This window comes from Anabrus simplex, chromosome 6, assembly GCF_040414725.1.
Source record: "Anabrus simplex isolate iqAnaSimp1 chromosome 6, ASM4041472v1, whole genome shotgun sequence".
Taxonomy (NCBI): Eukaryota; Metazoa; Arthropoda; class Insecta; order Orthoptera; family Tettigoniidae; genus Anabrus; species Anabrus simplex.
In genome coordinates this window covers 139,556,518-139,581,545 of record NC_090270.1, presented here as the reverse complement: position 1 = coordinate 139,581,545, position 25,028 = coordinate 139,556,518, and the positions used below count along the sequence as shown (strand labels likewise).

At 38.2% G+C, this 25,028-nt stretch overlaps 1 protein-coding gene across 2 annotated transcripts in view; it reads right to left on the bottom strand.

Moving 5' to 3' along the window:
* Positions 1-25,028, bottom strand: part of LOC136875567 ((3R)-3-hydroxyacyl-CoA dehydrogenase) — a 68,759-nt gene that overhangs the window by 43,374 nt on the left and 357 nt on the right. Inside the window, exon 1 of one of the 2 annotated variants that reach the window (XM_067149113.2) lies at positions 24,659-24,795. The exons of the other annotated variant lie outside the window; for it this stretch is intronic. Within the exon in view, the coding sequence (XP_067005214.2) occupies positions 24,659-24,701 (43 nt within the window). The 5' untranslated portion in view covers positions 24,702-24,795. Of the gene's footprint in view, positions 1-24,658; positions 24,796-25,028 lie in introns of those variants that run through there. 2 annotated transcript variants of the gene reach the window in all.

Genomic DNA, 25,028 nt, shown 5'->3' with positions numbered 1-25,028 from the left:
ATAAAACTGTAAAAAATAATTCCAGTTTATATTTGATTCACCTACTACTTCAACTTGAAATTCTAGTCACTGAGTGCGGACAAAAATCTTGCCGCATCAGACAAGTTTCACTGATGCAAGATCGTGTTGCCATTCAAGCAGTTTCTTCTTATAAACTAGCCACACAACTGGTACTGCAAATACAAAAGCCTGTCTTGTAAATACAATGTGATATGTCCCCTGGGTTTGCTACATTTTTATGACAGGTGAACAAATGATGGGTGTGCTGCTATATTGAGGGAAACTTTTCAGTATGTAGTATCATCCATCAAGAAAAGACTGCAAATGTGCATTACTATTGATGGCCAACATTTCAAGCACATAATAAAATAGAAACATTTTGTCTGAGGATTGCTACCTGAGGAGCCCCTTTTCCCAATTCACATGTTTTAATGTGGGGTAGGACTGTTCATCAGGAATGCTATTGCTTGCAACACAGTTTCTGTCAGACACGTAAATTAGTGAATGATGTGGGAAGATTTAGTAGTTAGAGGAATTAGAACGAGAAGTGTCTTAGTTACCGGTAATTTACCATGTGAGGGTGCAAATGAGAAGTCTTTTTTTTAACGTTGCACCGAAACAGATAGGTCTTATGGCGACGATGGAAAAGGAAAGGCCTAAGAATGTGAAGGAAGTGGCTGTGGCCTTAATTTGACAACTTTCGTGAAGCACTGACCGACATTGTAGTCAGGACCAACAGCAAAGAGAGGATAGCACTAATGTGTGATTTCAATGCAAGAATAGGAAATAAAACTGAAGAATATGAGAGAATGTGTAAATATGGGAAAAATATAGAAGCTAATAAGAATGGGAAATGTTTACTGGACTTCTATGCTAGAATGGGATTAGCAGTTATGAATACATTCTTCAAGCATAAGGCTGTTCACCACTACATATGGGAGGGTAGGGGCATGAGATTATAACAGACTATATATTATATCACAACCGAATATGAACTCGTGAAATCCGTTAAGGCGACACTCCGGAGATAAAAATATATTTTTACCTAATGCATGGATTTTCACGAAACTTTGTGGGAATGTTACCTACATAAAAGTAGAGATATCACAAACATTTCATTCATATACAATTATAGTATGCAAACCTTTTCTTGAGCCCTAGTTCCCATTCAGCACTATGGAGCTCAGTTTTTTCAAAAAAAAATTTTTGAAATTTTTAATTCCATTTTTTTCATGAAATTGAATGAACATGTTAATGTAAATTTGTAATTAGGAAGATAATACTTCTTTTAAAAGCACAATGTATTATATAATTACATAATTTATATAAGGAGATATATTGTACTAAAGTTTGTGTAATATTTACATTCTAAAATTTTGGACTTAAAATCTTTACTACTTCAAAAAATTCTGCAATCAAAAATTCCAAATGCAGGTTTCTTAATATAGCTGTGATATATATACCATACAAATTGTTACAATTGGTTGAATATTATGGGAGAAAAATGGGATTTAAATGTAAAAATTACAATTGGCGGGAAAATTAAAGCAAAGTTCAAGTGATGTTTTCTTCCTGATTCATTACCTAAAAGTCACCAGAACCGTGTTTTTCCTTCCCTTCCTTTCTTAACAGCTTCTGTACGAATACTGGTAACTTTGGAAGCTTGTATTTCTTCTTCTTCTTCTTCTTCTTCTTCTTCTTCTTCTTCTTCTTCTTCTTCTTCTTCTTCTTCTTCTTCTTCTTCTTCTTCTTCTCCTCCTCCTCCTCCTCCTCCTCCTCCTCCTCCTCCTCCTCCTCCTCCTCCTCCTCCTCCTCCTCCTCCTCCTCCTCCAAAGAACAGAAAATGATTCAGCTGCATTTTGTTTTTCACAATGAAACTTTTCCTGAGTTGAAGTTTTGGGGATTGTAGTTTCTGTCATGCCATGATTGTTGGCTATAGGTGCAGGACTTACATGGCTTGAAGTTGATGCGACACTTTCCTGATGAGAACAATCTGATTCCGATAACATTTCATTACCTTTTGTCCCTTTCTTCAATGGAGACTCCTGTTCGGTATTAGCTGATCCTCTTTCCTATCAAAAGTTCAGCAATTTGTCGCTTAACTAAAGTTGATTTATGTTTACGCATATTGTTTATTCCCTTGGATACAAGCTATCAATTATTACAGCACACTGTCTTTCAATAATAACAGTATCTTGATGCGCAACAACAAGCCGTTACTTGCACGCGTACTTCACAAAAATACTGGCTACCACCACAGAACACATAAAAAAGATTAAATATACAAGAATAACAAAACTCATAGTTGTCGGCACTATAGTAGTACCATCAGAAATACAAGCAAAATACGTTGCTCAATGACAGTTGAGTACTGAAATATTAGTACGTAACAGGCTTTATAAATTCATTCAGAAATATGGTAGATCTTACAGCTTGACATACATACATACATACATACATACATACATACATCATCATTATAGACCATTATGCATTTCAGCGTTCAGTCTGCAAGCCTCTGTGAATTTACTAAATGTCGCTACAATCCTCTATTTGCAACTAGTGCTGTAGCCTCATTTAGTGTAGTTCTATACCTCCTATCTTTAAATAGTTAGAAACTGAGTCTAACCATCGTCGTCTTGGTCTCCCTCCACTTCTCTTACCCTCCATAACTGAGTCCATTATTCTCCTAGGTAACCTATCCTCCTCCATTCGCCTAACATGACCCCACCACCAAACCCGATTTTTGCGTACAGCTTCATCCATCGAGTTCATTCCTAACTTAGCCTTTATCTCTCATTCTGAGTAGGCCTACCCTCCTGACATCGTTCCCACCTGTTTGTACCAACAATCATTCTCGCTACTTTCATATCTGTTACTTCTAACTTATGAATAAGATATCCTGAGTCCACCCAACTTCCGCTCCCGTAAAGCAAAGTTGGTCTGAAAACAGACCGATGTAAAGATAATTTGGTCCGGGAGCTGACTTCCTTCTTACAGAATACTGTTGATTGCAACTGCGAGCTCACTGCATTAGCTTTACTGCACCTTGATTCAATCTCACTTACTATATTACCATCCTGGGAGAACACACATCCTAAATACTTGAAATTATCTACCTGTTGCACATTTGTATCACCAATTTGACATTCAATTCACTCAGATTTCTTACCTACTGACATCAATTTAGTCTTCGAAAGGCTAATTTTCATACCATACTCATTGCACCTATTTTCAAGTTGCAAGATATTAGACTGCAGGCTTTCGGCAGAATCTGCCATTAAGACCAAGTCATCAGCATAGGCCAGACTGCTTACTACATTTGCACCTAACTGAATCCCTCCCTGCCACTTTATACCTTTCAGCAGATGATCCATGTAAACTACGAACAACAAAAAGGTGAAAGATTACAGCCTTGTCTAACCCCTGTAAGTACCCTAAACCAAGAACTCATTCTACAATCAATTCTCACTGCAGCCCAATTGATGCTTGGTGTTTTAAGGGGCCTAACATCGAAGGTCATCGGCCCCTGCAGCCCAATGGTCAACATAAATGCCTTTGATTGATTTTAATAATCTACCCTTAATCCCATAGTCCCCCAGTATGGTGAACATCTTTTCCCTCGTTACCCTGTCATATGCTTTCTCTAGATCTACGAAACATAAACACAACTGTCTATTCCTCTCGTAGAATTTTTCAATTACCTGGTGCATACTGAAAATCTGATCCTGACAGCCTTTCCTCTGCGGTTTGAAACCACAATGTTTTTCATCCAACTTCCTCTCAAATACTTAACGCACCCTCCCTTCCAAGGTGCCAGTGAATACTTTGCCTGGTACACTAATCAACGAGATACCTTGATAGTTGTTGCAATCCTTCCTGTTCTCTTGCTTATAGATAGGTGCAATTACTGCTTTTGTCCAATCTAAAGATACTTTACCGACACTCCATGCTAATCTTATTATTCTATGAAGCCATTTCATCCCTGCCTTCTGACTATACTTCACCATTTCAGGTCTAATTTCATCTGTTCCTGCTGCTTTATGACAATGGAGTTTATTTACCATCCTTTCCAGTTCCTCAAGCGTAATTTCACCATCATTTTCCTCCTCTCCGTGAGTTCCATTGTTCGCGACACCACCGTGAAGATTTCCTTTCATGTTGAGAAGATTTTCAATATATTCTCTCTACCTGTCCAGTGATTCCCTGGGATCTATTATGAGTTTACCTGAATGACCCAAAACACTGTTCATTTCCTTTTTCCCTCCCTTCCTAAAATTCTTTATTACTGTCCAGAAAGGTTTCCTTGCTGCTTGACCTAGCCTTTCCAGGTTATTACCAAATTCTTCCCACAAATTTTTTTTTGGATTCAGCAACTATTTGTTTCACTCTGTTTCTTTCATCTATGTACAACTCCCTGTCTACATCAGCCCTTATTTGGAGCCATTTCTGATGAGCCTTCTTTTTACATTTACAAGCTGCTCTCACTTCATCATTCCACCAAGATGTTAGCTTTTTCCCATCTTTACACATAGTTGTTCCTAGGCATTCCCTTGCTGTTGCTACTACGGCATCTCTGTATGCCACCCATTCTCTTTCTATATCCTGAACCTGCTTACTGTCCACTGTTCGGAACTTCCTACTAATTATATCCATGTTCTTCTGCCTAATTTCCTCATCCTGGAGATTTTCTATCCTTATTCGTTTACAGACATATTTCACTTTCTTTATCCTAGGCCTACAGATACTTAGTTCACTACAGATCAGATAGTGGTCGGTTTCATCGAAAAATCCCCCAAAACCCGTACATTCCGAACAGATTTCCTGAATTCGAAGTCGGTTTAGATATAGTCTATTATGGATCTGGTACCCCTAGCCTCCCATGTGTAACGGTGAATAGCCTTATGCTTGAAGAATATATTCGTAACTGCTAAACCCATACTAGCACAAAAGTCCAGAAAACGCTTCCCATTTCCATTAGCTTCCATATCTTGCCCACATTTACCAATCACCCTTCCATATCCTTCAGTTCTATTCCCAACTCTTACATTGAAATCACCTATTAGCACTATCCTATCCTTGCTGTTGACCCTGACTATGATGTCACTCAATGCTTCATAAAACTTGTCGATTTCATCCTCATCTGCTCCCTCACATGGTGAATACACTGAGACAATGCTCGTCCTAATTCCTCCAACTGCCAAATTTACCCACATCATTCGCTCGTTTACATGCCTAACAGAAACTATGTTGTGTGCAATAGTATTCCTGATGAACAGCCCTACTCCAGACTCAGCCCTTCCCTTTTTAACACCCGTCAAGTGCACTTTATAATCTCCTAGCTCTTCCTCTTTATCTCCCCTTACCCAAATATCACTTACTCCTAGCACATCCAGATGCATCCTCTTTGCTGACTCAGCCAGTTCTACTTTCTTTCTTACCGAGCTCGATAGCTGCAGTCGCTTAAGTGCGGCCAGTGTCCAGTATTCGGGAGATAGTAGGTTCGAACCCCACTGTCGGCAGCCCTGAAAATGGTTTTCCGTGGTTTCCCATTTTCACACCAGGGAAATGCTGGGGCTGTACCTTAATTAAGGTCGTGGCCGCTTCCTTCCCACTCCTAGCCCTTCCCTGTCCCATCGTCGCCATAAGACCTATCTGTGTCAGTGCGAAGTAAAACAACTAGCAAAAAAAACTTTCTTTCTTCCATAAGCCCCATTAATATTGATAGCTCCCCATCGAATTCCATTTCGTTTGTCAAAGTTTTTTCCACGGAGTCCCTCGCCTGTCAAATGGGAGTGGGACTCCGTTACTCCCATAGGTACCAGGCTTGCTTAAAATGTTCTGAGCTCGGTAAATTCATGAAGCAGAATGCTACCCTACCTACACATAGTGCAAGTGAGTATCTCTCCTCTAATGGGTTAGGGACCACCGGTGGTTTGTATAGCCCTAGTCGCCTGAGCACAAGGAAGGCCATGACTCAGAATATGTTCGAGATGCCCACTCCCATTCTGTAACAACTGGTATCCCAACTCTCAGGACCACTTACTAGGCCACTCAGCCATTGCCCATAGTTCATGAACTAGGACATGACTACAGTAACCTACACCATGAACCATTTTTTACATTTACAGCTTGAGTCCGTATAAATACGTCAGGAGAATTATTTTTTTTGCTAGGGGCTTTACGTCGCACCGACACAGATAGGTCTTACGGCGATGATGGGATAGGAAAGGCCTAGGAGTTGGAAGGAAGCGGCCGTGGCCTTAATTAAGGTACAGCCCCAGCATTTGCCTGGTGTGAAAATGGGAAACCACGGAAAACCATCTTCAGGGCTGCCGATAGTGGGATTCGAACCTACTATCTCCCGGATGCAAGCTCACAGCCGCGCGCCTCTACGCGCACAGCCAACTCGCCCGGTACGTCAGGAGAAAAGTGGGGGGGGGGGCTGTTGGCCCATCCCATGAATGCGTAATTGCAAAGAACAGGCATATTTGATTTAATGGAAACACAACAATGACATCATTAGCTAACAAAGCAGTTCAGCAGATGCTACGCCCATTTCTGCTGTATGCAGACTGGCGAACAGAGCATTATTAAAGTGATAAATTGTTTGAATTCAATGAAATAACTTTGTGACATGAAAGAAGAAACTCGATCCTTTCAATTTGACATTTTAAAAAATTGCCAAAATGACCAAAATATTGCTTTTTATCTCTGGAGTGTCACCTTAAGAATATGCGGGTATTTAGTTTCTTATTTTTATTATACAGACTATTTTCTGTAATGAATTATGAATTTAGAGACCTACAACAGGAAAAGTGAAATCTGCCTGCCGATGAATAAGGGAAGAGAATCTCTAGGATGGGGAAATTAGACAAAAGTACATGGATATGATAGGAAAAAAGTTCCAAACAATAGACAGGAAGCAGGTTCGGGATACAGAAAGACAATGGGTGGCATACAAGGATGTAAATATGGGTGAAAGCAAATAACTTGGTGGAATGATGAAGTGACGACATCTTGTAAACAGAAAAACAAGGCATATCAGAAATGGCTGCAAACAAGGACTGATGCAGATGTAGAAGAAAGTACAGAGTGAAACAAATAATTGTTGACTCAAAGAGGAAGTCGTGGGAAGATTTTGGTAATAACCTGAAAAGGCTTGGTCGAGTGGCAGGGAAGCCTTTCTGGATAGTAATAAAGAGGTGAGGGCATTAGATAGAGGAAATTAAACAGAAGTACATGGACATGATTGGTGAAAAGTTTCAAACAAGAAACAGTAGTCGGGTTCAGGATACATAGTAAAACCTGACTAAACCGAAATTGCTTAGGGGGCCCAAAAACATTTCACTTTTAGGGGAGGGGTGTCTCTATTTTATGCAATGCTAACCAATATTTGATGCTCACTGTGTTCCTATTTCAATGCATGTATGAAAAAGTTAGAAATCTGAGGAATTTTGTTTGAAACGATCATATGTTACACTTCATGCAAGTACTGTACTACTGTATATGTTTTATTGTAATACTTTCCTCCACCTAGAGGCTGCCTGAAGAAAAAGAATACACAATTTTAAATGTGAAATTAAACCCAAAAAATTTAACATTCTAAAAAAAATTTGTGAAATTAAAGTCTACACAATTTTTAAAAATTCTAGAAAACGATTACTGTAATATCTACTCCAGAAAGTTAATATTTAACAGTGGTACCATAGTCTTTTCTTCCAAAAGTCCTCCAATGATTTTTGCTTCATAACTTATCACAATACTAGACCTGTCTCAATTACAGTTTTTTGTGATGAAAGACTCAGTAGCAGCTCTGAATTATTTGCAGTTATTACAATCCCTCCAGTTGCAGATCAGATTGCAATGCTTCAGTATATGTACACACAGAGGGAGTGGTAGTTTCATCAACAGTGTCTGATTCAGTAGGTGGTGGTGATTATTGTTTTAAGAGGAAGTAAAACTAGGCAACCATCCTCTATTGATTCAGTAGGAATGCAATTTATTTCAGATTCATTGTCACCATTTACAAAAACATCTCTGTCGATACTGACTATATCTTACATATGCTCTCTCTCCAATCTCCGAACAGTCAATTTATGTCTCTGACTACGTCTTCAGTGTCATTCTGTGCTGGTAGTGGTGATGAGCACTCATCCATGACAGTGGATGAAAATCTACCATTTCTGAAACAATTTTGGATAATTTGAGGTTTCACAGATTTTACTACTTTGCCTATTCACTGAATTGCATCAAGAACTATCAGTGATTTTGATCCATAGGCTGCACAATGGCTGTCATATTGACAGGAAACAAGAATAATATTTTATTTAGTAAATAGAAAGTGCACAATGTGCATGATACATATTAATGCAATTCTAATATTATTCACCACAAAGTTGCCTTACTGAGATAGTCCTTTTATAACACACCAGAGCGTGATATCTGTCACACTGTCCCCCACACTATTTACACTTGCAATCTGAGGTTGGGTCGTGGAATTTTATATTTGTACACAGCTTGAAGTGAAATCCATGTACCGCAAAACGGGTAATCGTATGCCTCAGTTCATAGTTAATGCTTTTCCATTCATTAGATGTCATAGCTTCTGTGGCGTAGAATTCTATAGGAATATTCCTCTTCTTTTCATACAGAGTCTGTAATAGTGCGAAGCTTTGCTGTGTATACGGCAAGATCATTTCATATCTCAATTCCTCGATGAAGAATGGTTCCCTTGCCATCTCATATACCAATTTGCCCGGGAATATTTTGAGACACATAGGACTCTCTTTAAGTAAAGGGATTGTACTTGTTTCAGATTTACTAGGTCGTTCTTAGTTAAGAATTCCCACGTGAGTTCTAAACCATAAGTAACTATTGGAATTATCTTGAGTTTGAATAACTTGATCGCAGTCTCTACAGATAAAAGTCTTAGGCGAGGATTGTCATTTATTGCTCGCTGTGATCCTCTCCCGCATGTGCACTCCAAAACACTCCCCATGGGTCTGAAGTGTGACGCCCAAATATTTAAATTGATTCACTGAATCCAGGTTTCTTCCCTTCAAGTAGATAACATCGTCTCTGGATTGTCTTCCTCCTCTCCTAAACACCATGTCACAGTTTTCTTGTCATTGATCAAAAGATCATTTTTCTCTGTCCAAACTATCAGTTTATTGAAGGATTCCTGAAGTCTTTCTCAGCTTCTCAAAACCAGGGTCATATCATGTGCATATATGTACGTTGTTATGTGTTCAGTTCTCGTGGCTATTACCACATCATAAGTCGCAATATTGAATAATAGAGGGCTCAATGGATCACCCTGAAGCACTCCAACTGTTTGTAGTAAAGGTATAGAGGTCGTGATGTTATCGTCTATAACTAGATAGTTTTCTGATAGAATGTTTCTAAGTAGTCGAGTGATGTAGGACGGTATCCCAACTTCTTGAAGTTTTCCAGCAACATATTCCTATTTATGGAGTCAAATGTTCTAGAGAAGTCTATAAAAAGAGCAAAGGGGCCGATGATCTTCGATGTTAAGCCCCTTAAAACAACAAGCAAATAGAGCAAAGAGCTTTCCTCGTAGATGCCTTTAACGTTTCTCTAATCTCATCATGTAAAACATCTTACTGCCTGTAGTGTAGATCTTCCTACACAAAAACGAAATTATTCCTCTGGAATAATTGGATCTGCAATTAGCAATAACCGTTTTACAAGGAGTTTCATCAGGATTTTAAGTATTACACAATCAAGGGCCATACCACAATAGGAATTTGGGTTACTTGAATCTCCATTTTCCTTTATATAATACTTTAAGTGTGGCTTTTCTCCATCTATCTGGTATGGTTCTTTGAATGAGGCATTGATTTAGCAGGCATGTTATAACTTCTTTGAGTACAGGCCAACTAGCTTTAAGATGTTCATTGAAGATCTCGCCGGGTCCACCGGTTTCTGTCCTTACTTTGAAGTATTAAGGTTTCTACTTCTTCCTTGGTGAATAGTTTAAGTTCTACAGGGGCTTGTTTGACTATAATCTCTGGCCTAGTGTCCTTAGACTGCAATACTGTGGAAAAATGTGTTTCCCATATATCCATACTGATATCTCTAGGGAACTTCGCTGATCTTTTTTTATATATTAAAAATTGATCTTTTTCTGGCATTTCTAGCATTTTCCTTTCGTTTTGCAGGAAGAATTTAGTCTTGGCCTCCTTTATGATGGCCTTATAAAATTTCCTTTTATCAGCATACTCTGATGATAAGTCTGCCTTAGAACTAGACTTTCTTGCATTATGTAAGGCCAATATCGTCTCTTTTCTAGCCAAAAATATGCTGAATCGAACCATGGTGTGGCTTTTCTGTTACAGTCATTCCTTATTACTAGGGCATTTTTTATGATAATCTCCATTTTTACTACTGCATCATTTATGTTACCCCTGTTAATCTCTTGTATAATCTCTGGAACTTGACTTTGATCATTTAGAAGCTGAACTATATCTAGACTCCTATATATTTTGGTTCTATGTTTAGTATGTTGGGGTATTACTGAATCCATATATAGACTTATCGCTACTAGAAGGTGTTTTCTGAAGATTATGTTCATTAGGGGTCTGGTATTAAAAGACATTATTCTTTTCATATTACTAAAAATGATGTCTATAGTACTAGTACCCTTTGTACAGAAATATGTCTTGTCATCTTGGCTAGTAAGTAGTGATAAACCTTCACCTTCAAGGTACTTTAACACAGCCTTAGAGTTCTTTGTCGGACAATCTATCCTGCAATTTAGATCTCCTTCAATCATTATGTGTTCTGTTTTAGGAACCATTGTTATTGCCCTACTGAGTCTATCAATTACTTCTTCCTCTTGAAGTTCTGGCTGAAAATAAACCCCCATGAAGATTCCACGTATTGTCCTCAATCCAGTCTTGTAAATTATAGAAAAAGGTGCCATTCTTGGACTAAAAAGACAGGAAATGCACCCTTGAGGATGACCTGCATTACCTTGTTCTGCAAAAGTATGTATGGCATAGAGGTTGAGCACTGACCGGTCAAATGTCAGAAAGGTTTAGTCAAGATTATTACATCACATCCATTAAATAGACCAGTAGGAACATTATTCACAGCATTTCTTAAGCCTTCAATATTCCATGTCATACATTTTATCTGTGCTGGGGTTTCATTTACTAATTTTAGTCCCTGAATAGTTGTGTGTATTGGGTCTGGATTTAAGATGGATACCGTTGTCTTGTAAGCGACGAAAATTATAGCTTTATTATATGTAACTAATCTCATTATTAGACCCGTATTGAACTATGCTATGATATACTAACAATTTGTTGGTTGTTTTGATCCACCTTTTCAATACAAATTACAGTTTGTGTTGCTAAGTTGTAATGTTACAACACTAATTTACCGGGACATGTTTCGCTTTTATTCACAGACATCATCAGCCTATACAATTGCCTCAAGGTTTGTCATATTTGGATTGTTGTTACAAATTTCATTACATTGAATGTAAATCTAATTTCTGTGATAACAATATTTAAAACATAAGAATAATGTACACATTAAAAATTATGACAATATGATTTGCAATGTTAAAATGGAGTAACTCTTAATTCTAAAACACATTGACGTCCAAAACACAGTTTTTACAATTTGAAAATTTGGCTAAAAATTGTTTGCAATGTTAAAATAAAATTGATTCAACTATAATTTGGCATTAAAATTTTAGTCATAAATATAAATATTGGAAGTTAATATATAGGAGTCATAGTTTCTGAAGTGCGTTGGTTTCTAGAATACAGTAACATTTCAGTATTGAGAATTTTAGTTGAGAATTGTGCTCTCTAAATAATGTTATTTAAAAAGACTCCTAGGAGTAAAACCACAACAGACAATAGTCACAGTAACGCAAAAAGGTCCACAAGATTCTGTAGCAGCAGACAAAGGGATGCTTCTTCCATTCTATAAATCGAAAGAAACATAATCAGATACTCAAAATTTGGATTGAAGCCCCCTTTTAACCATAACTTACATCAAAACAATAAACTTCCAATGGAGAGTCTGGTCGCTACAAACAAGAATTAAATATGTCGGTACTTCCTCTAATCAAATTACCAAACTGCAGCAGCAAGCCTCATCAAATCTAGAAGCCATTTTCCAACGAATCCAAGACTTCAATTCTAGATTATCATCATGACTCTAATCACGCATGATGCAAAATTACAGTCTTTTTAAATAACATTATTTAGAGAGCACAATTCTCAACTAAAATTCTCAATACTGAAATGTTACTGTATTCTAGAAACCAACGCACTTCAGAAACTATGACTCCTATATATTAACGTCCAATATTTATATTTATGACTCAAATTTTAATGCCAAATTATAGTTGAATCAATTTTATTTTAACATTGCAAACAATTTTTAGCCAAATTTTCAAATTGTAAAAACTGTGTTTTGGACGTCAATGTGTTTTAGAATTAAGAGTTACTCCATTTTAACATTGCAAATCATATTGTCATAATTTTTAATGTGTACATTATTCTTATGTTTTAAATATTGTTATCACAGAAATTAGATTTACATTCAATGTAATGAAATTTGTAACAACAATCCAAATATGACAAACCTTGAGGCAATTGTATAGGCTGATGATGCTTGTGAATAAAAGCGAAACATGTCCCGGTAAATTAGTGTTGTAACATTACAACTTAGCAACACAAACTGTAATTTGTATTGAAAAGGTGGATCAAAACAACCAACAGATTGTTAGTATATCATAGAAAATTATAGCGTCGAACAGTCACTCGTTCAGGCCAAAACTCAGGTTTGTTGACTTGTTGAAGGTGGTTTAATGAGAAACCAATCTTGAATACAACATTTGTTACCTTGGTTTCCAACTTTTCACATCTTACATCATCAATCCCATTATCTCTAAGGTATGATATCAAGTCATCATCGGTAGTTGTCTGGTGCAACTTTCCAACATAAAGCCATGCCATACTATTCCCTGATTTCATCTTGCATTATTCTTTTGGTCTTGTCCCCTTTGTTATAATATTTTGATTCTGCCTTGTTACCTCAGCCCAGCTTTCCATGCTGTCCTCTTCATTATCATTCCTTGTGTCCTCCATTAAATCTATGTTTTCTACTGTGTGCATTCTCTGTTCTCCTATCGGAATCATACATACTTCTCCTGTTTTTTGTTGTGGTCCTGTTGTGTTTCTATCCTTTTTTACAGATGGCTTGCAAACCCCTTTCGCTCGTTGATGTGCGGTTGTAGTATCAATAACCATCGATGAATGCAGGATTAGAAGATGAATTTTCCCCTTGGATCCTCAGGATCTTCGGAGCCTTACCTTTAATTGACAAATAATTGTGAGTTTCAAATTCCTTTCTCAACGCATTTTGTATATCTCCTCTTATTTTTTGGTCAAGGCTACTATTTACGGACTCTATTATAGTTTGAATCCGTATAGAAAATTTGTCCAGCAGATCATCTTTGGTACTGATTGTTTTTATTTTAGATTTACATTTATTGCATAGCCAAGTTAGCATGCAGTGCTTCCTTTTTATTATATCAAACTCCCCTGTTGTCATTTTTGTGCAACCGAAGTGCTGCCACCTGTTACATATCTCACATTCGACAGCTTTGTCTCCGTCAACGACTTGTTTTTTGCAGATGTCGCACTGATCTGTTTCTACTGAGACATGGTGAGGAGTGACACTTTGTAACTGTTGATTTGAACCTCTTTGATATTCAAAATGGCTGCTCTCTGAAACACAACACACGGATTGGTCTTAATTGTCTATAACTCTATATACTGCTCAAAAACTTTGAGATAATACTACCATACATTCCCCGGAGCTATATAAACACGTATAATGATTTATATTTATAATCTATACTAATTTACCCTGCAATGACCAGAAACACTATGTACACACATAACCGATGACCAATGCCTCCTATATCAATCCTATTATTTACATTTATTACATTAAAAAGATTCAAGTGTGGATGACAGGTAGCAATGTAAAAAAAATAACAACAACTTTCTCTCCTCTTACTTCATTTTGTAATTGAAGGAAATAAGCCATTCCTCCATCACCGAGGCTGTCATCCAGAGCATTTTATTGGCATACTAAGTAACTGAAGACTTTCATCTGGAGCGTGGCATTGTAGGGAAGTGAAACATGGATGATAACTAGCTCAGAAAGAAAGAGAATAGAAGCTTTTGAAATGTGATGTTACGGAAGAATGCTGAAGGTGAGATGGACAGATCGAATCACAAATGAAGAGATACTGAATCGAATTGGTGAGAGGAGATCAATTTGGTTAAATTTGACAAGAAGAAGAGATAGAATGATAGGACATATCTTAAGACACCCAGGACTTGTTCAGTTGGTTTTTGAAAGAAGTGTAGGCGGTAAGAATGGTAGGGGTAGACCAAGGTATGAATATGACAAGTAGATTAGAGCAGATGTAGGAGGCAACAGTTACATAGAAATGAAAAGGTTAGCACAGGATAGGGTGGCAAGGAAGCTGCATCAAACCACTCTATGGACTGATAACTCAAACAAACCAAGTAACCGGCAACAAAGACATTTCAAGATTCTTAAAACATCTTGGTCTTTATGCCTTTCCTATCACCAGTGGGCATTCCATGTTCCCTTCCATACTCCCACGCAAGAACAGTGTTAACTACTCATCAGAATACTATCCTCCCTTGCACTTTTCTCCCTTACGATTTAGAGTTTTGGTTGGCAATACCCGAGAAAATAGTCTGGTTTCATCGCCTTTGAATATGTCCTGTGGCTGGTAGCTTTGAATTAAAGTGGTGATTTTGTTTTCCATCCTTGAACAGTCTCAACACCCAAATCATTGGACTCGCTGCATGATGATAACGATGTTGATTCCCATAGGAAACCTGAAATCTTTATCATCTGATGGCCAGACAGGCATCAGTTTTTGAAAATGAGACAAAGTCTCTCATAGTGCACTGGCACTGCTGGTGGCTCCAAGTAGCCTACACAGTGGCCTCCACGGTTTTCACTAGCCATGCGTCTTGGTAGGTGTGCTATTTACCAACTGATGAGCCCAACTTAGCACACTGGGGCAAAATGCTGGCAACCAGGAATGAGTTAGCTGGAAAGTTTATAATGTCCAATAATGGACCAACTATATTGGTATTAAGGAACAAGTAATCGGACCATACAGATATGGGAAAAGGAGTGAAGGAGAGAAACTACTCAAGTTTGTGAGAGGAATGGAATGATTGTGGGCAACACATAGTTTTGGAAGGAAAACAGCAGGAAAATGACAAGATATGGCTGAGATGACAGAAGAATAAAATCAATAAGTGATTACTTTCTGGTGGAAAGGACAAATTGCATACAATTGGTGGATGTAACAGCTTTACTAGGAGAAGCTTTCAATGAAAATCATAGAGTTGTGATAGCGAAAATGAGAGTGGGGACAATGAGAAAATTAAAGGATAAGAGACAGTAAAATAAAAATGTGAAAATTAAAAAGATAAAAATGTACAGGTAGAATTCTGAAACAACAAATTCCAGCTACTGAAGTATGAACTGTGGAAGATGAATGGTCCAACTTCAAAAGGGCTTTTGTAGGGGGGGGGTAGAACATCGATGAGAGTGAAAGAAAAGGAGACACCATGGTGGAATGAGGAGGTGAGAGAAGAAATGAAAGAAGAAAACATGGCAAGAATGGAATCGAGATAAAAAAAAGAAGAAGAAAGCATCAGGAAGTATCTTGATAATAAAAGGAAATGTACGAAATTGGTGAGAGAAGAAAAGAAGAAAAGTTGGGAAGAATTTATGTAAAAGATGGACATGGACTGAGTTGGCAGTAAAAGAATGCTGTATGGAATCATACAAAGTAATAGGAAAGAAAGAGTTTATACTAAGCTGATGAAAGAGGAAAGTGGAGTTGATAACATATGCAGAAGAAATAAAGAGAAGATGGAAGGAGTATTTTGATAAACTGCTGAATGTGAGAAATTGTGCAGAGGAGACGGTAGTAATATGGTGTGATGACTCAACAGTAGAAGATAATAACAATGTTAGAGGTGGAATTAGCAGTTTGTAAAATGAAAATGGAGACGGCACCAGCGATGAATGAAATGAGTGTGGAAAAGATAAAGGCTGTTGGACTTGTTTAACTATAATGGATGTACAGATTGCAAATGGAAGCAAAAACTTGTGCCAGAAGAGTGGGGAAAGGGAATAATAATACCAGTCTTTAAGAAGGGGGACAAAAAATGTGTGATAACTATAGAGAAATCACACTCTTATCACAAGTGCCAGAAATACTGGAAAGGATATTAGAGAGCAGAATGAGAAGAAAGGTAGAAAGAGGATTCCAAGAAGAACAGTATGGCTTTAGAAATGGAGGATCTATTATCAGCACACTTTATCTGGATGCATTTACACCCTAGTGCTGAATCGGTCGACCTCGGCAATCTTCGAGATTCGTGCTGGCAACCTTTGAAACACAAACTATGAATCACTTAAGCATCGTTGTGCAACATCTGGCGTACACTTAACGTACTAGTACTGTTGTTGTTTACACAGCAAAGCCAAACTATAGAATTCATGCTAAGAACAAGATTCGCATCGAGAAATGGTATATAATGTGTATGTGACACAGTTGTTGGCTTAAGATGATAACGGTTTAGAAACTTCATATCGATCGATCATATTCTTGATTCAATTCAGATTTCATTTTCATTCAGTTGGTAGCACTACCGGAACCGGGACAGCTCCCTCCTTACTCCTCACTCCCGTACACAAATGCACCCAGATAAAGTGTGCCGATAATACAGTGGACCCAATCCTCAGCATTGGGCAATTAATGGAAAAGAATTGGGAATACGTAAAGGATCTGGCCATGACACTGATAAATATAACACAGGCATACAATAGTGTTCCCAGGGGGAAGGTTTAGGAAATCATGGCCAAAAAGAGACTGGGTGCACAAACTGTAGAAATAGTGCGGGCAATGTACTACAACTGCTCTAGCAGTGTAGTGACTCCGGTTGGAAAGACGGAATGGTTTAGAAATGAAACTCCAATAAGACAGGGGAGTGTAATGTAATGTATAACTTACACGCTCCCTGGCCTAACACCCTATTTGCTCCACAAATGGCAGTACCAAATTTTGAAAGTATGAGTATGAAAAGGCTTTGTATTTGCTCCACAGATAAAAGTGAGTGTTTATCTTGATTTTTCTCTAGTCTGCGGTCTCTCCCTTGCTTCAATTAGTAATTAGCTGCCCGTTGCTCCGCACACAAATTCAATAAGTACGGTACCGGTAACGTGGTTTGTATACATCCGTGTAACTTTCCAATTATTTCAGTGAAGTTTTGCATCATGAGTGGCTACAACAGAGATAAAGTAAACTCTGAAAATCATATCTTCAATCCTGAATGAGAACCAAAATTTTTCTTCGTTAGTATCTGAGCTGAAAAATCAATTTTTTGCCCTACGTAAAATCCAGGATACTTTTAAAGACGCTTGTATTACCTCTGCATATTGTCAATGAATTTAAAATATCACTGATCTAAAAGAATGTTGTTTCTATGTGAATGTATTATATGTAAACCCTCTACTGGTTGAAATTTTAAAAAGGCACAGAAGTAGGCCTACAATACTAATTGATACAAATATACACTATAGGCCTATTTACTTTCTTTCTGTAATTATTGTAAGAGTAACCAATCACATTAAGCAAGACCAGTGCCTATCTTACTCAACCAAATACTTGGATCCCAGAGCCCATTTTATTGTTATATTACCATCAATCCCTCCTCTGCGAACCATGTGACCTTGCCGCGGTGGGGAGGCTTGCGTGTCCCAATGATGCAGATAGCTAAGCCGCAGGTGCAACTATATCGGATGGGTATCTGTTGAGAGACCAGACTAACGAATGGTTCATCAAAAGGGGAGTAGCAGCCTTTTGGTAGTTGCAAGGGCGGCAGTCTAGATGATTGACTCATACGGCCTTGTAATAATACTCAACATGGCTTAGCTGTGTTGATACTGCTACACGGCTGAAAGCAACGGGAAACTACAGCCGTAACTACCTCCCGAGGACATGCAGCTCTCTCTGTATGAATGGTGTACTGATGATGGCTTCCTCCCAGGTAAAATATTCCGGAGGTAAACTAGTCCCTAGTCCCCCATTCGGATCTCTGGGTGGGGACTACACGAGAGGGGGCGATCATCAGGAAGATGGATACTGACATTCTGCGAGTCAGAGCGTGAAATGTTGTGGTAGGTTAGAGAATCTGAAAAGGGAGATGGATAGGCTAAAGTTAGATGTAGTTGGTATAAGTGAAGTATGTTGGTAGGAAGAACAAGATTTTTGGTCAGGCGACTACCGAATTATCAACACAAAATCAAACAGGGGAAATGCAAGAGTTGGTTTAACACTAGGACCGCCGGAACATACTGTATACCTAAAACCGCCGATGCGGTCATTTTGACCGCTGTATTCTAATTATTATTTTTATTCTCAATACGTACAGTAACTCATTATCATCATTTCAAATATGTATTACTAAACTTATAAAACATTAATTATGGGATCTAACACGGAAAAGATTCAAATTATTTAATAGTATTACAAATGTAATATTTTTCTAATTTATTACAAACACAGAAACGTTTCTATAAAACACACTTTTCTAATAAACAAACATTGTTTTTACTTCAAATTCTTTTAGTATAAACAGTAAAATAGTTATTACTCATTATCAGAAAATAAAATTTAACATTCCATTTAATGCAATTTATGACCTGAAACATGTTTGCCAAATCCACGTACCACAACATATTTGTCTCTTTCTTTTCCTTCAGCGTATTTGCACACGTTGATGCAATCCTGCGTCTTTAGAAGCAGGAACTACATACTACGACCTTAGTTATGTCCTTTGAGCAAGAACCACACACTCGCTGTTAGCACTTTCTGCAGGTAAAACTTGTCTTATTCCTGCATTTCCTCATTTGGCATTGCCTATTCTGTACATTTCCTTCCATAGGCTTCCTAAATTTGAGTTCTGTATCCACAGACTTAGGTTTCGATCCCGTGTACCCCACACGAAGCTCCACTGCTAGTTTCAGGATGTCATTTCGGCGACTGATCTTCTTCCCTGTCAGTGTTTGAAAATGATCCAGGAGTTGAAATGAAATGGCGTATGGCTTTTAGTGCCGGGATGTGTCCGAGGGCACATGATGAAGATGAAAAATACACCCAGTCCCCGTGCCAGGGGAATTAACCAATTTTGGTTAAAATTCCCGACCCAGCCGGGAATCAAACCCGGGACCTCTGTGACCAAAGGCCAACGGAACATTTTAGCCATGGAGCCAGACATCCAGGCGATGATAGCTGCCAAGTCAAGAATATTATGAAATACATAAACAGGCCATCTTCGTGTAACGGATCAGACAGTATATTTTTTTCCCATTTGATCTACCATGTCCACATCATATTTTGTATTGTAGTAGAAGTCTTCTGTTTCAGGAATCCTTTTGGGATTAGCTTAAAGTTCAACTTCTGAGTGCAAAGTACTGTATAGAAGGACGTTCTTGTTTCGTTTTCCTTGATAAACAGTAAGTGTGTCATTGGAATATTTCAGGAGGGTTGAGTCATACAGACTAGCTTTCATAGCCTTCAGAGCTTTAGAAATTTCTCTCCTTGATCGTCTAATGGTTCCAACAATATTCGTACCATTACTTTTCATCTTCTTAGCAACTTTCACTGTTGCAAAGAAAGTTGTCTGTAGTCACTTTTCACCCCTTCTTTTGAAACGGCTCCACCAACTTCATTACTACACTTTCGGGTAGAGCATCATCATGTGGTCTGAGATCGTCTTTTCCTAGGTAAGGAAACCCATTGCACGGAAATTTTGAGTCAACGTCCACAAGAAGCCAAAATTTAATTCCAGTTTATCTGGTTTGTTGGGCGTGTACTGTAAGAATGGACACCTTGTTTTGCTTGGAAAAAGCTGCTCATCAGCTGGCAGATTTTCACCTGGAATATAAGACAATTGACAATTTTCAATGAATATGTTCCATACTTTTGATACTCACGCAAATTTATCAGTTTTCAAACATTCTAATCTTGTAATTCTGACGTCGAAACGCAAAAATCTTTGGATTTCTCGAAAACAGTTCCTCCCCATTGTTCCACTGAAGAATGGTGGCCCTCACTTTTTTGACCAGAGTTCATCAGGTTTAGTGCTATTGGCTCCAAGTACACCACGAGCATACACTAAGCCAATGAATGCCTCCAATTTACTAAACTTACACTCCACAATTTATCTCCTAAAACGCGTTTTGCTTCAGTTTCCGTAGAGTGTTTGATGTGTTTCAATATAGATTCGTCAATAAAAAGACTCCATGCACACGCTACACTGTCGTCAGAAACATGCTGCTTTGAGTATAGAGTAGGTCCTGGATTTTCCTTCAAGATGTTGTGACAAGCCATCCTGCCAGGTATAGCCTTCACAAACTCTCCTACAGTCCACTCCATGATGCCATCTGTACCTAGTAACATGAAACTTGGTCCTGGGAGGCTTGTGCTGATGCGTCCCTTCTTTTTTCCAGCTTTTCGTATTGCATTTACTACTGCTGTAATAGAACAATCGAAAATTTTCAGTTCTCGGCCTACACCAGGCATAATTGCAGTCTAAATGCTGAAAATAAGTACCAAGGTTGTAATGTTGACATCAAAATAACGTATATCATTAGAGAATTGAGACAGCGGAAGAATGTTCGCTACTCTCAGAGGAGAGTGACCCATTAGCCGCCTTTAGAAAAATGAATAAAGAAGAGAATGAACAATGGCCGTAGATAGACTATCACATTCATAGTTGTGCTTACATTATTGCAGGGAGAATAATTAAAAACAAATGTTATCTCAACCAGAGGACTAAGCACATGTTCTAATACATTTTATTATGATAATCAATACAGCGGTCAAAATGACCGCTCTGGCGGTTCTAGGTATACTCGTTACATACGTCCTAACCAATGACGCAAAATTAATTACCTTTAATACGGATGATGCTGACCGGTAATCAGGAAAAGTCACTGAAGCTGTTTGCAATACTACAGAAAATGTGGTCAAAATAAGGCTTTGAAAACGTGTAGCGGTCATTTTGACCACTCCGGCGGTTCTAGTGTTAATAATGAATCAGAAAATAGGGCAGCGGGTAAGCTAGGTACTACGACCAGCATAGTGAAAGAATTATTGTCGTCAAGATACACACCAAACCCATGCCCACCACAATAGTGAAGGTCTATATGCCTACTAGTTCAGCGGATGATGAAGAAATCGAAAGAATATATGAGGAGATAGAAGATTTAATACAATATGTAAAAGGTGACGAGAATCTAATTGTGATGAGAGACTGGAATGCAGTGGTAGGCCAAGGAAGAGAAGGTAGTACAGTAGGAGAATTTGGATTGGGACAAAGGAACGAAAGAGGAAGTTGGCTGGTTGAATTCTGCACTGATCATAATTTAGTCCTTGCCAATACTTGGTTCAAACACCACAAACGACGGCTGTATATGTGGACGAGACCTGGAGACACTGGAAGGTATCAAATAGACTTCATTATGATTAGGCAGAGATTCAGAAACCAGGTGTTGGATTGCAAAACTTTCCCAGGAGCAGACGTGGACTCTGACCACAACTTGTTGGTCATGAAATGCCATCTGAAGTTGAAGAAATTGAAGAAAGGAAAGAATGCAAAAAGATGGGATCTAGACACGTTGAAAGAAAAGAGTGTGAGGGATTGTTTCAAGGAGCATGTTGCACAAGGACTAAATGAAAAGGCTCAAGGAAACACTATAGAGGAAGAGTGGAGAGTCATGAAAAATGAAGTCAGTAGGGCTGCTGAAGAAATGTTAGGAAGGAAGAAAAGATCAACTAAGAATCAGTGGATACCTCAGGAGATATTAGACCTGATTGATAAACGACGAAAATATAAGAATGCTAGAAATGAAGAGGGCAGAAAAGAATACAGGCGATTAAAGAATCAAGTGGATAGAAAGTGCAAGGTAGCTAAGGAAGAATGGCTGAAGGAGAAGTGCAAGGATGTCGAAGGCTGTATGGTCCTGGGAAAGGTAGATGCTGCATACAGGAAAATCAAGGAAACCTTTGGAGAAAGGAAATCTAGGTGTATGAATATTTAGAGCTCAGATGGAAAGCCACTTCTAGGGAAAGAAGACAAAGCAGAAAGATGGCAGGAATATATACAGCAGTCGTATAAAGGTAAGGATGTACTGTAGATGATATGGTTCTGAAACAAGAAGAGGCTGTTGATGCTGATGAAATGGGTGACCCAATTTTGAGGTCAGAATTCAACAGAGCTTTGAGAGATCTAAATAGGAACAAAGCACATGGAATCTATGACATTCCCCCTGAATTACTGACTGCTTTAGGAGAAACCAGCATGGCAAGGTTATTCCATTTAGTGTGCCAGATTTATGAGACAGGAGAAGTGCCATCTGATTTTCAGCAGAATGTTGTTATACCTATTCCCAAGAAAGCTGGTGCTGATAGGTGTGAAAACTACCACACCATTAGTTTAGTATCTCATGCCTGCAAAATTTTAACACGTATTATTTACAGAAGAATGGAAAAACAAGTTGAAGCTGAGTTGGGAGAAGATCAATTTGGCTTTAGAAGAAATGTAGGAACACATGAGGCAATCCTGAGTTTACGTCTGATCTTAGAGGATCGAATCAAGAAGGACAAGCCCACGTACATGGCATTCGTAGATCTAGAAAAGGCATTCGATAATGTTGATTGGACCAAGCTATTTATGATTCTGAAGATGATAGGGATCAGATACCGAGAACGAAGAATTATCTACAATCTGTATAAAAATCAGTCTGCAGTGATAAGAATCAAGGGCTTTGAAAAAGAAGCAGCAATCCAGAAAGGAGTGAGGCAAGGCTGCAGTTTGTCCCCTCTCCTTTTCAATGTTTACATAGAACAGGCAGTAAAGGAAATCAAAGAGAAATTTGGAAAGGGAATCACAGTCCAAGGAGAGGAAATCAAAACCTTGAGATTTGCCGATGATATTGTTATTTTATCTGAGACTGCAGAAGATCTCGAGAAGTTGCTGAATGGTATGGATGAAGTCTTGGGTAAGGAGTACAAGATGAAAATAAATAAGTCCAAAACAAAAGTAATGGAGTGCAGTCAAACAAAGGCAGGTGATGTAGGAAATATTAGATTAGGAAATGAAGTCTTAAAGGAAGTAGATGAATATTGTTACTTGGGTAGTAAAATAACTAACGATGGCAGAAGTAAGGAGGACATAAAATGCAGACTAGCACAAGCAAGGAAGAGCTTTCTTAAGAAAAGAAATTTGCTCACTTCAGACATTGATATCGGAATCAGAAAGATGTTTTCGAAGACTTTCGTGTGGAGCGTGGCATTGTATGGAAGTGAAACATGGACGATAACTAGCTCAGAAAGAAAGAGAATAGAAGCTTTTGAAATGTGGTGTTACAGAAGAATGTTGAAGGTGAGATGGATAGATCGAATCACAAATGAAGAGATACTGAATCAAATTGGTGAGAGGAGATCGATTTGGCTAAATTTAACGAGAAGAAGAGATAGAATGATAGGACACATCTTAAGACACCCAGGATTTGTTCAGTTGGTTTTTGAAGGAAGTGTAAGTGGTAAGAACGGTAGGGGTAGACCAAGGTACGAATATAACAAGCAGATTAGAGCAGATGTAGGATGCAATAGTTACGTAGAAATGAAAAGGTTAACACAGGATAGGGTGGCATGGAGAGCTGCATCAAACCAGTCTATGGACTGATGACTCTAACACAACAATACCATCAATCTGGACCCCGAGGAAAATCAATTGAAGACCCCTGTCCTATGTTTTTACGTATTTTCGATAAGATTTATTTCAATGGTTAATGGTGACACATTAAAAACTGATTTTAAATATTTTCCTACTTACAGTTACTTCCCATCTACTGTACTGTACTGTATTCCAAGGAACAAAATGGCATGTTCCATGGTACATGACCATGTTGTACCATGGAACACTATTGTACATCGTGCTCTAAATGTACTGCCTTAACTTGAATATTTTATGCAGAAATCAAAGGAAGTGGCATGATCTGTCCAGTAGCTTGGAATTTGTTAGTTCTATTCATGCTCGTAATGAGTTAGTTGATTTTATCTTTTCCCATAGGCACACTACCAGCATTTCATATGCAAAAACATTGTTGAAAGCCCTGAAGATGAGTTTTCGTTCTTTTCAACTTCCTACATCATACGCACGCCTGTACCTTAAGGCCATGGTCACTTACTTTCCAGTTCTAGCCCTGCCCTTTCCCATCGTCACCATAAGACCTGTTTGTATACAGTAGGTGCAATGTAAAAACAAAAGTTACCGGTATCTGCAATAATTAACTAGCATCCCACGAAATATATGAACAAATAAATATTAGTATAAATATTATATTAACATAGGTTGGTAAAAATTTATTTCATAAATGATCATTTCTGATAACCCCTAATCCTAAAGGCAAACAATCTTGAGCCAAGTGAATTATAACCCCCCTTTCAAATGTATTACTAGAAACCCACCAGTAACGAAAGCAATTTTCCCCAAAACAAGTTTGCTGGACATTTTTCTCACAATACTGCTACGTTCTACTTCGTATGCACTGCACAATACTGAGAGCGCAACTACATTGATAAGTATTTCTATACTGAGTTGGACGTTAAAATGACGACCTTCAACTCCGTTACGTCATAGGTATCTTTGGAATGATACAGCAACATATCTTAAAACCATAAGCATTATTTTATTAAAAGTTGTAAGTGGTGAACAACTAGACAATAGGTTTACACTGATGATTCTGTGGCACAATAAAAGCTCCAAGTGCTGACCAACTGTGAGTGACAAGCAAGTAGGCGATTATTTACTGTCGACGTCTACATAAGCCGGTTTTCA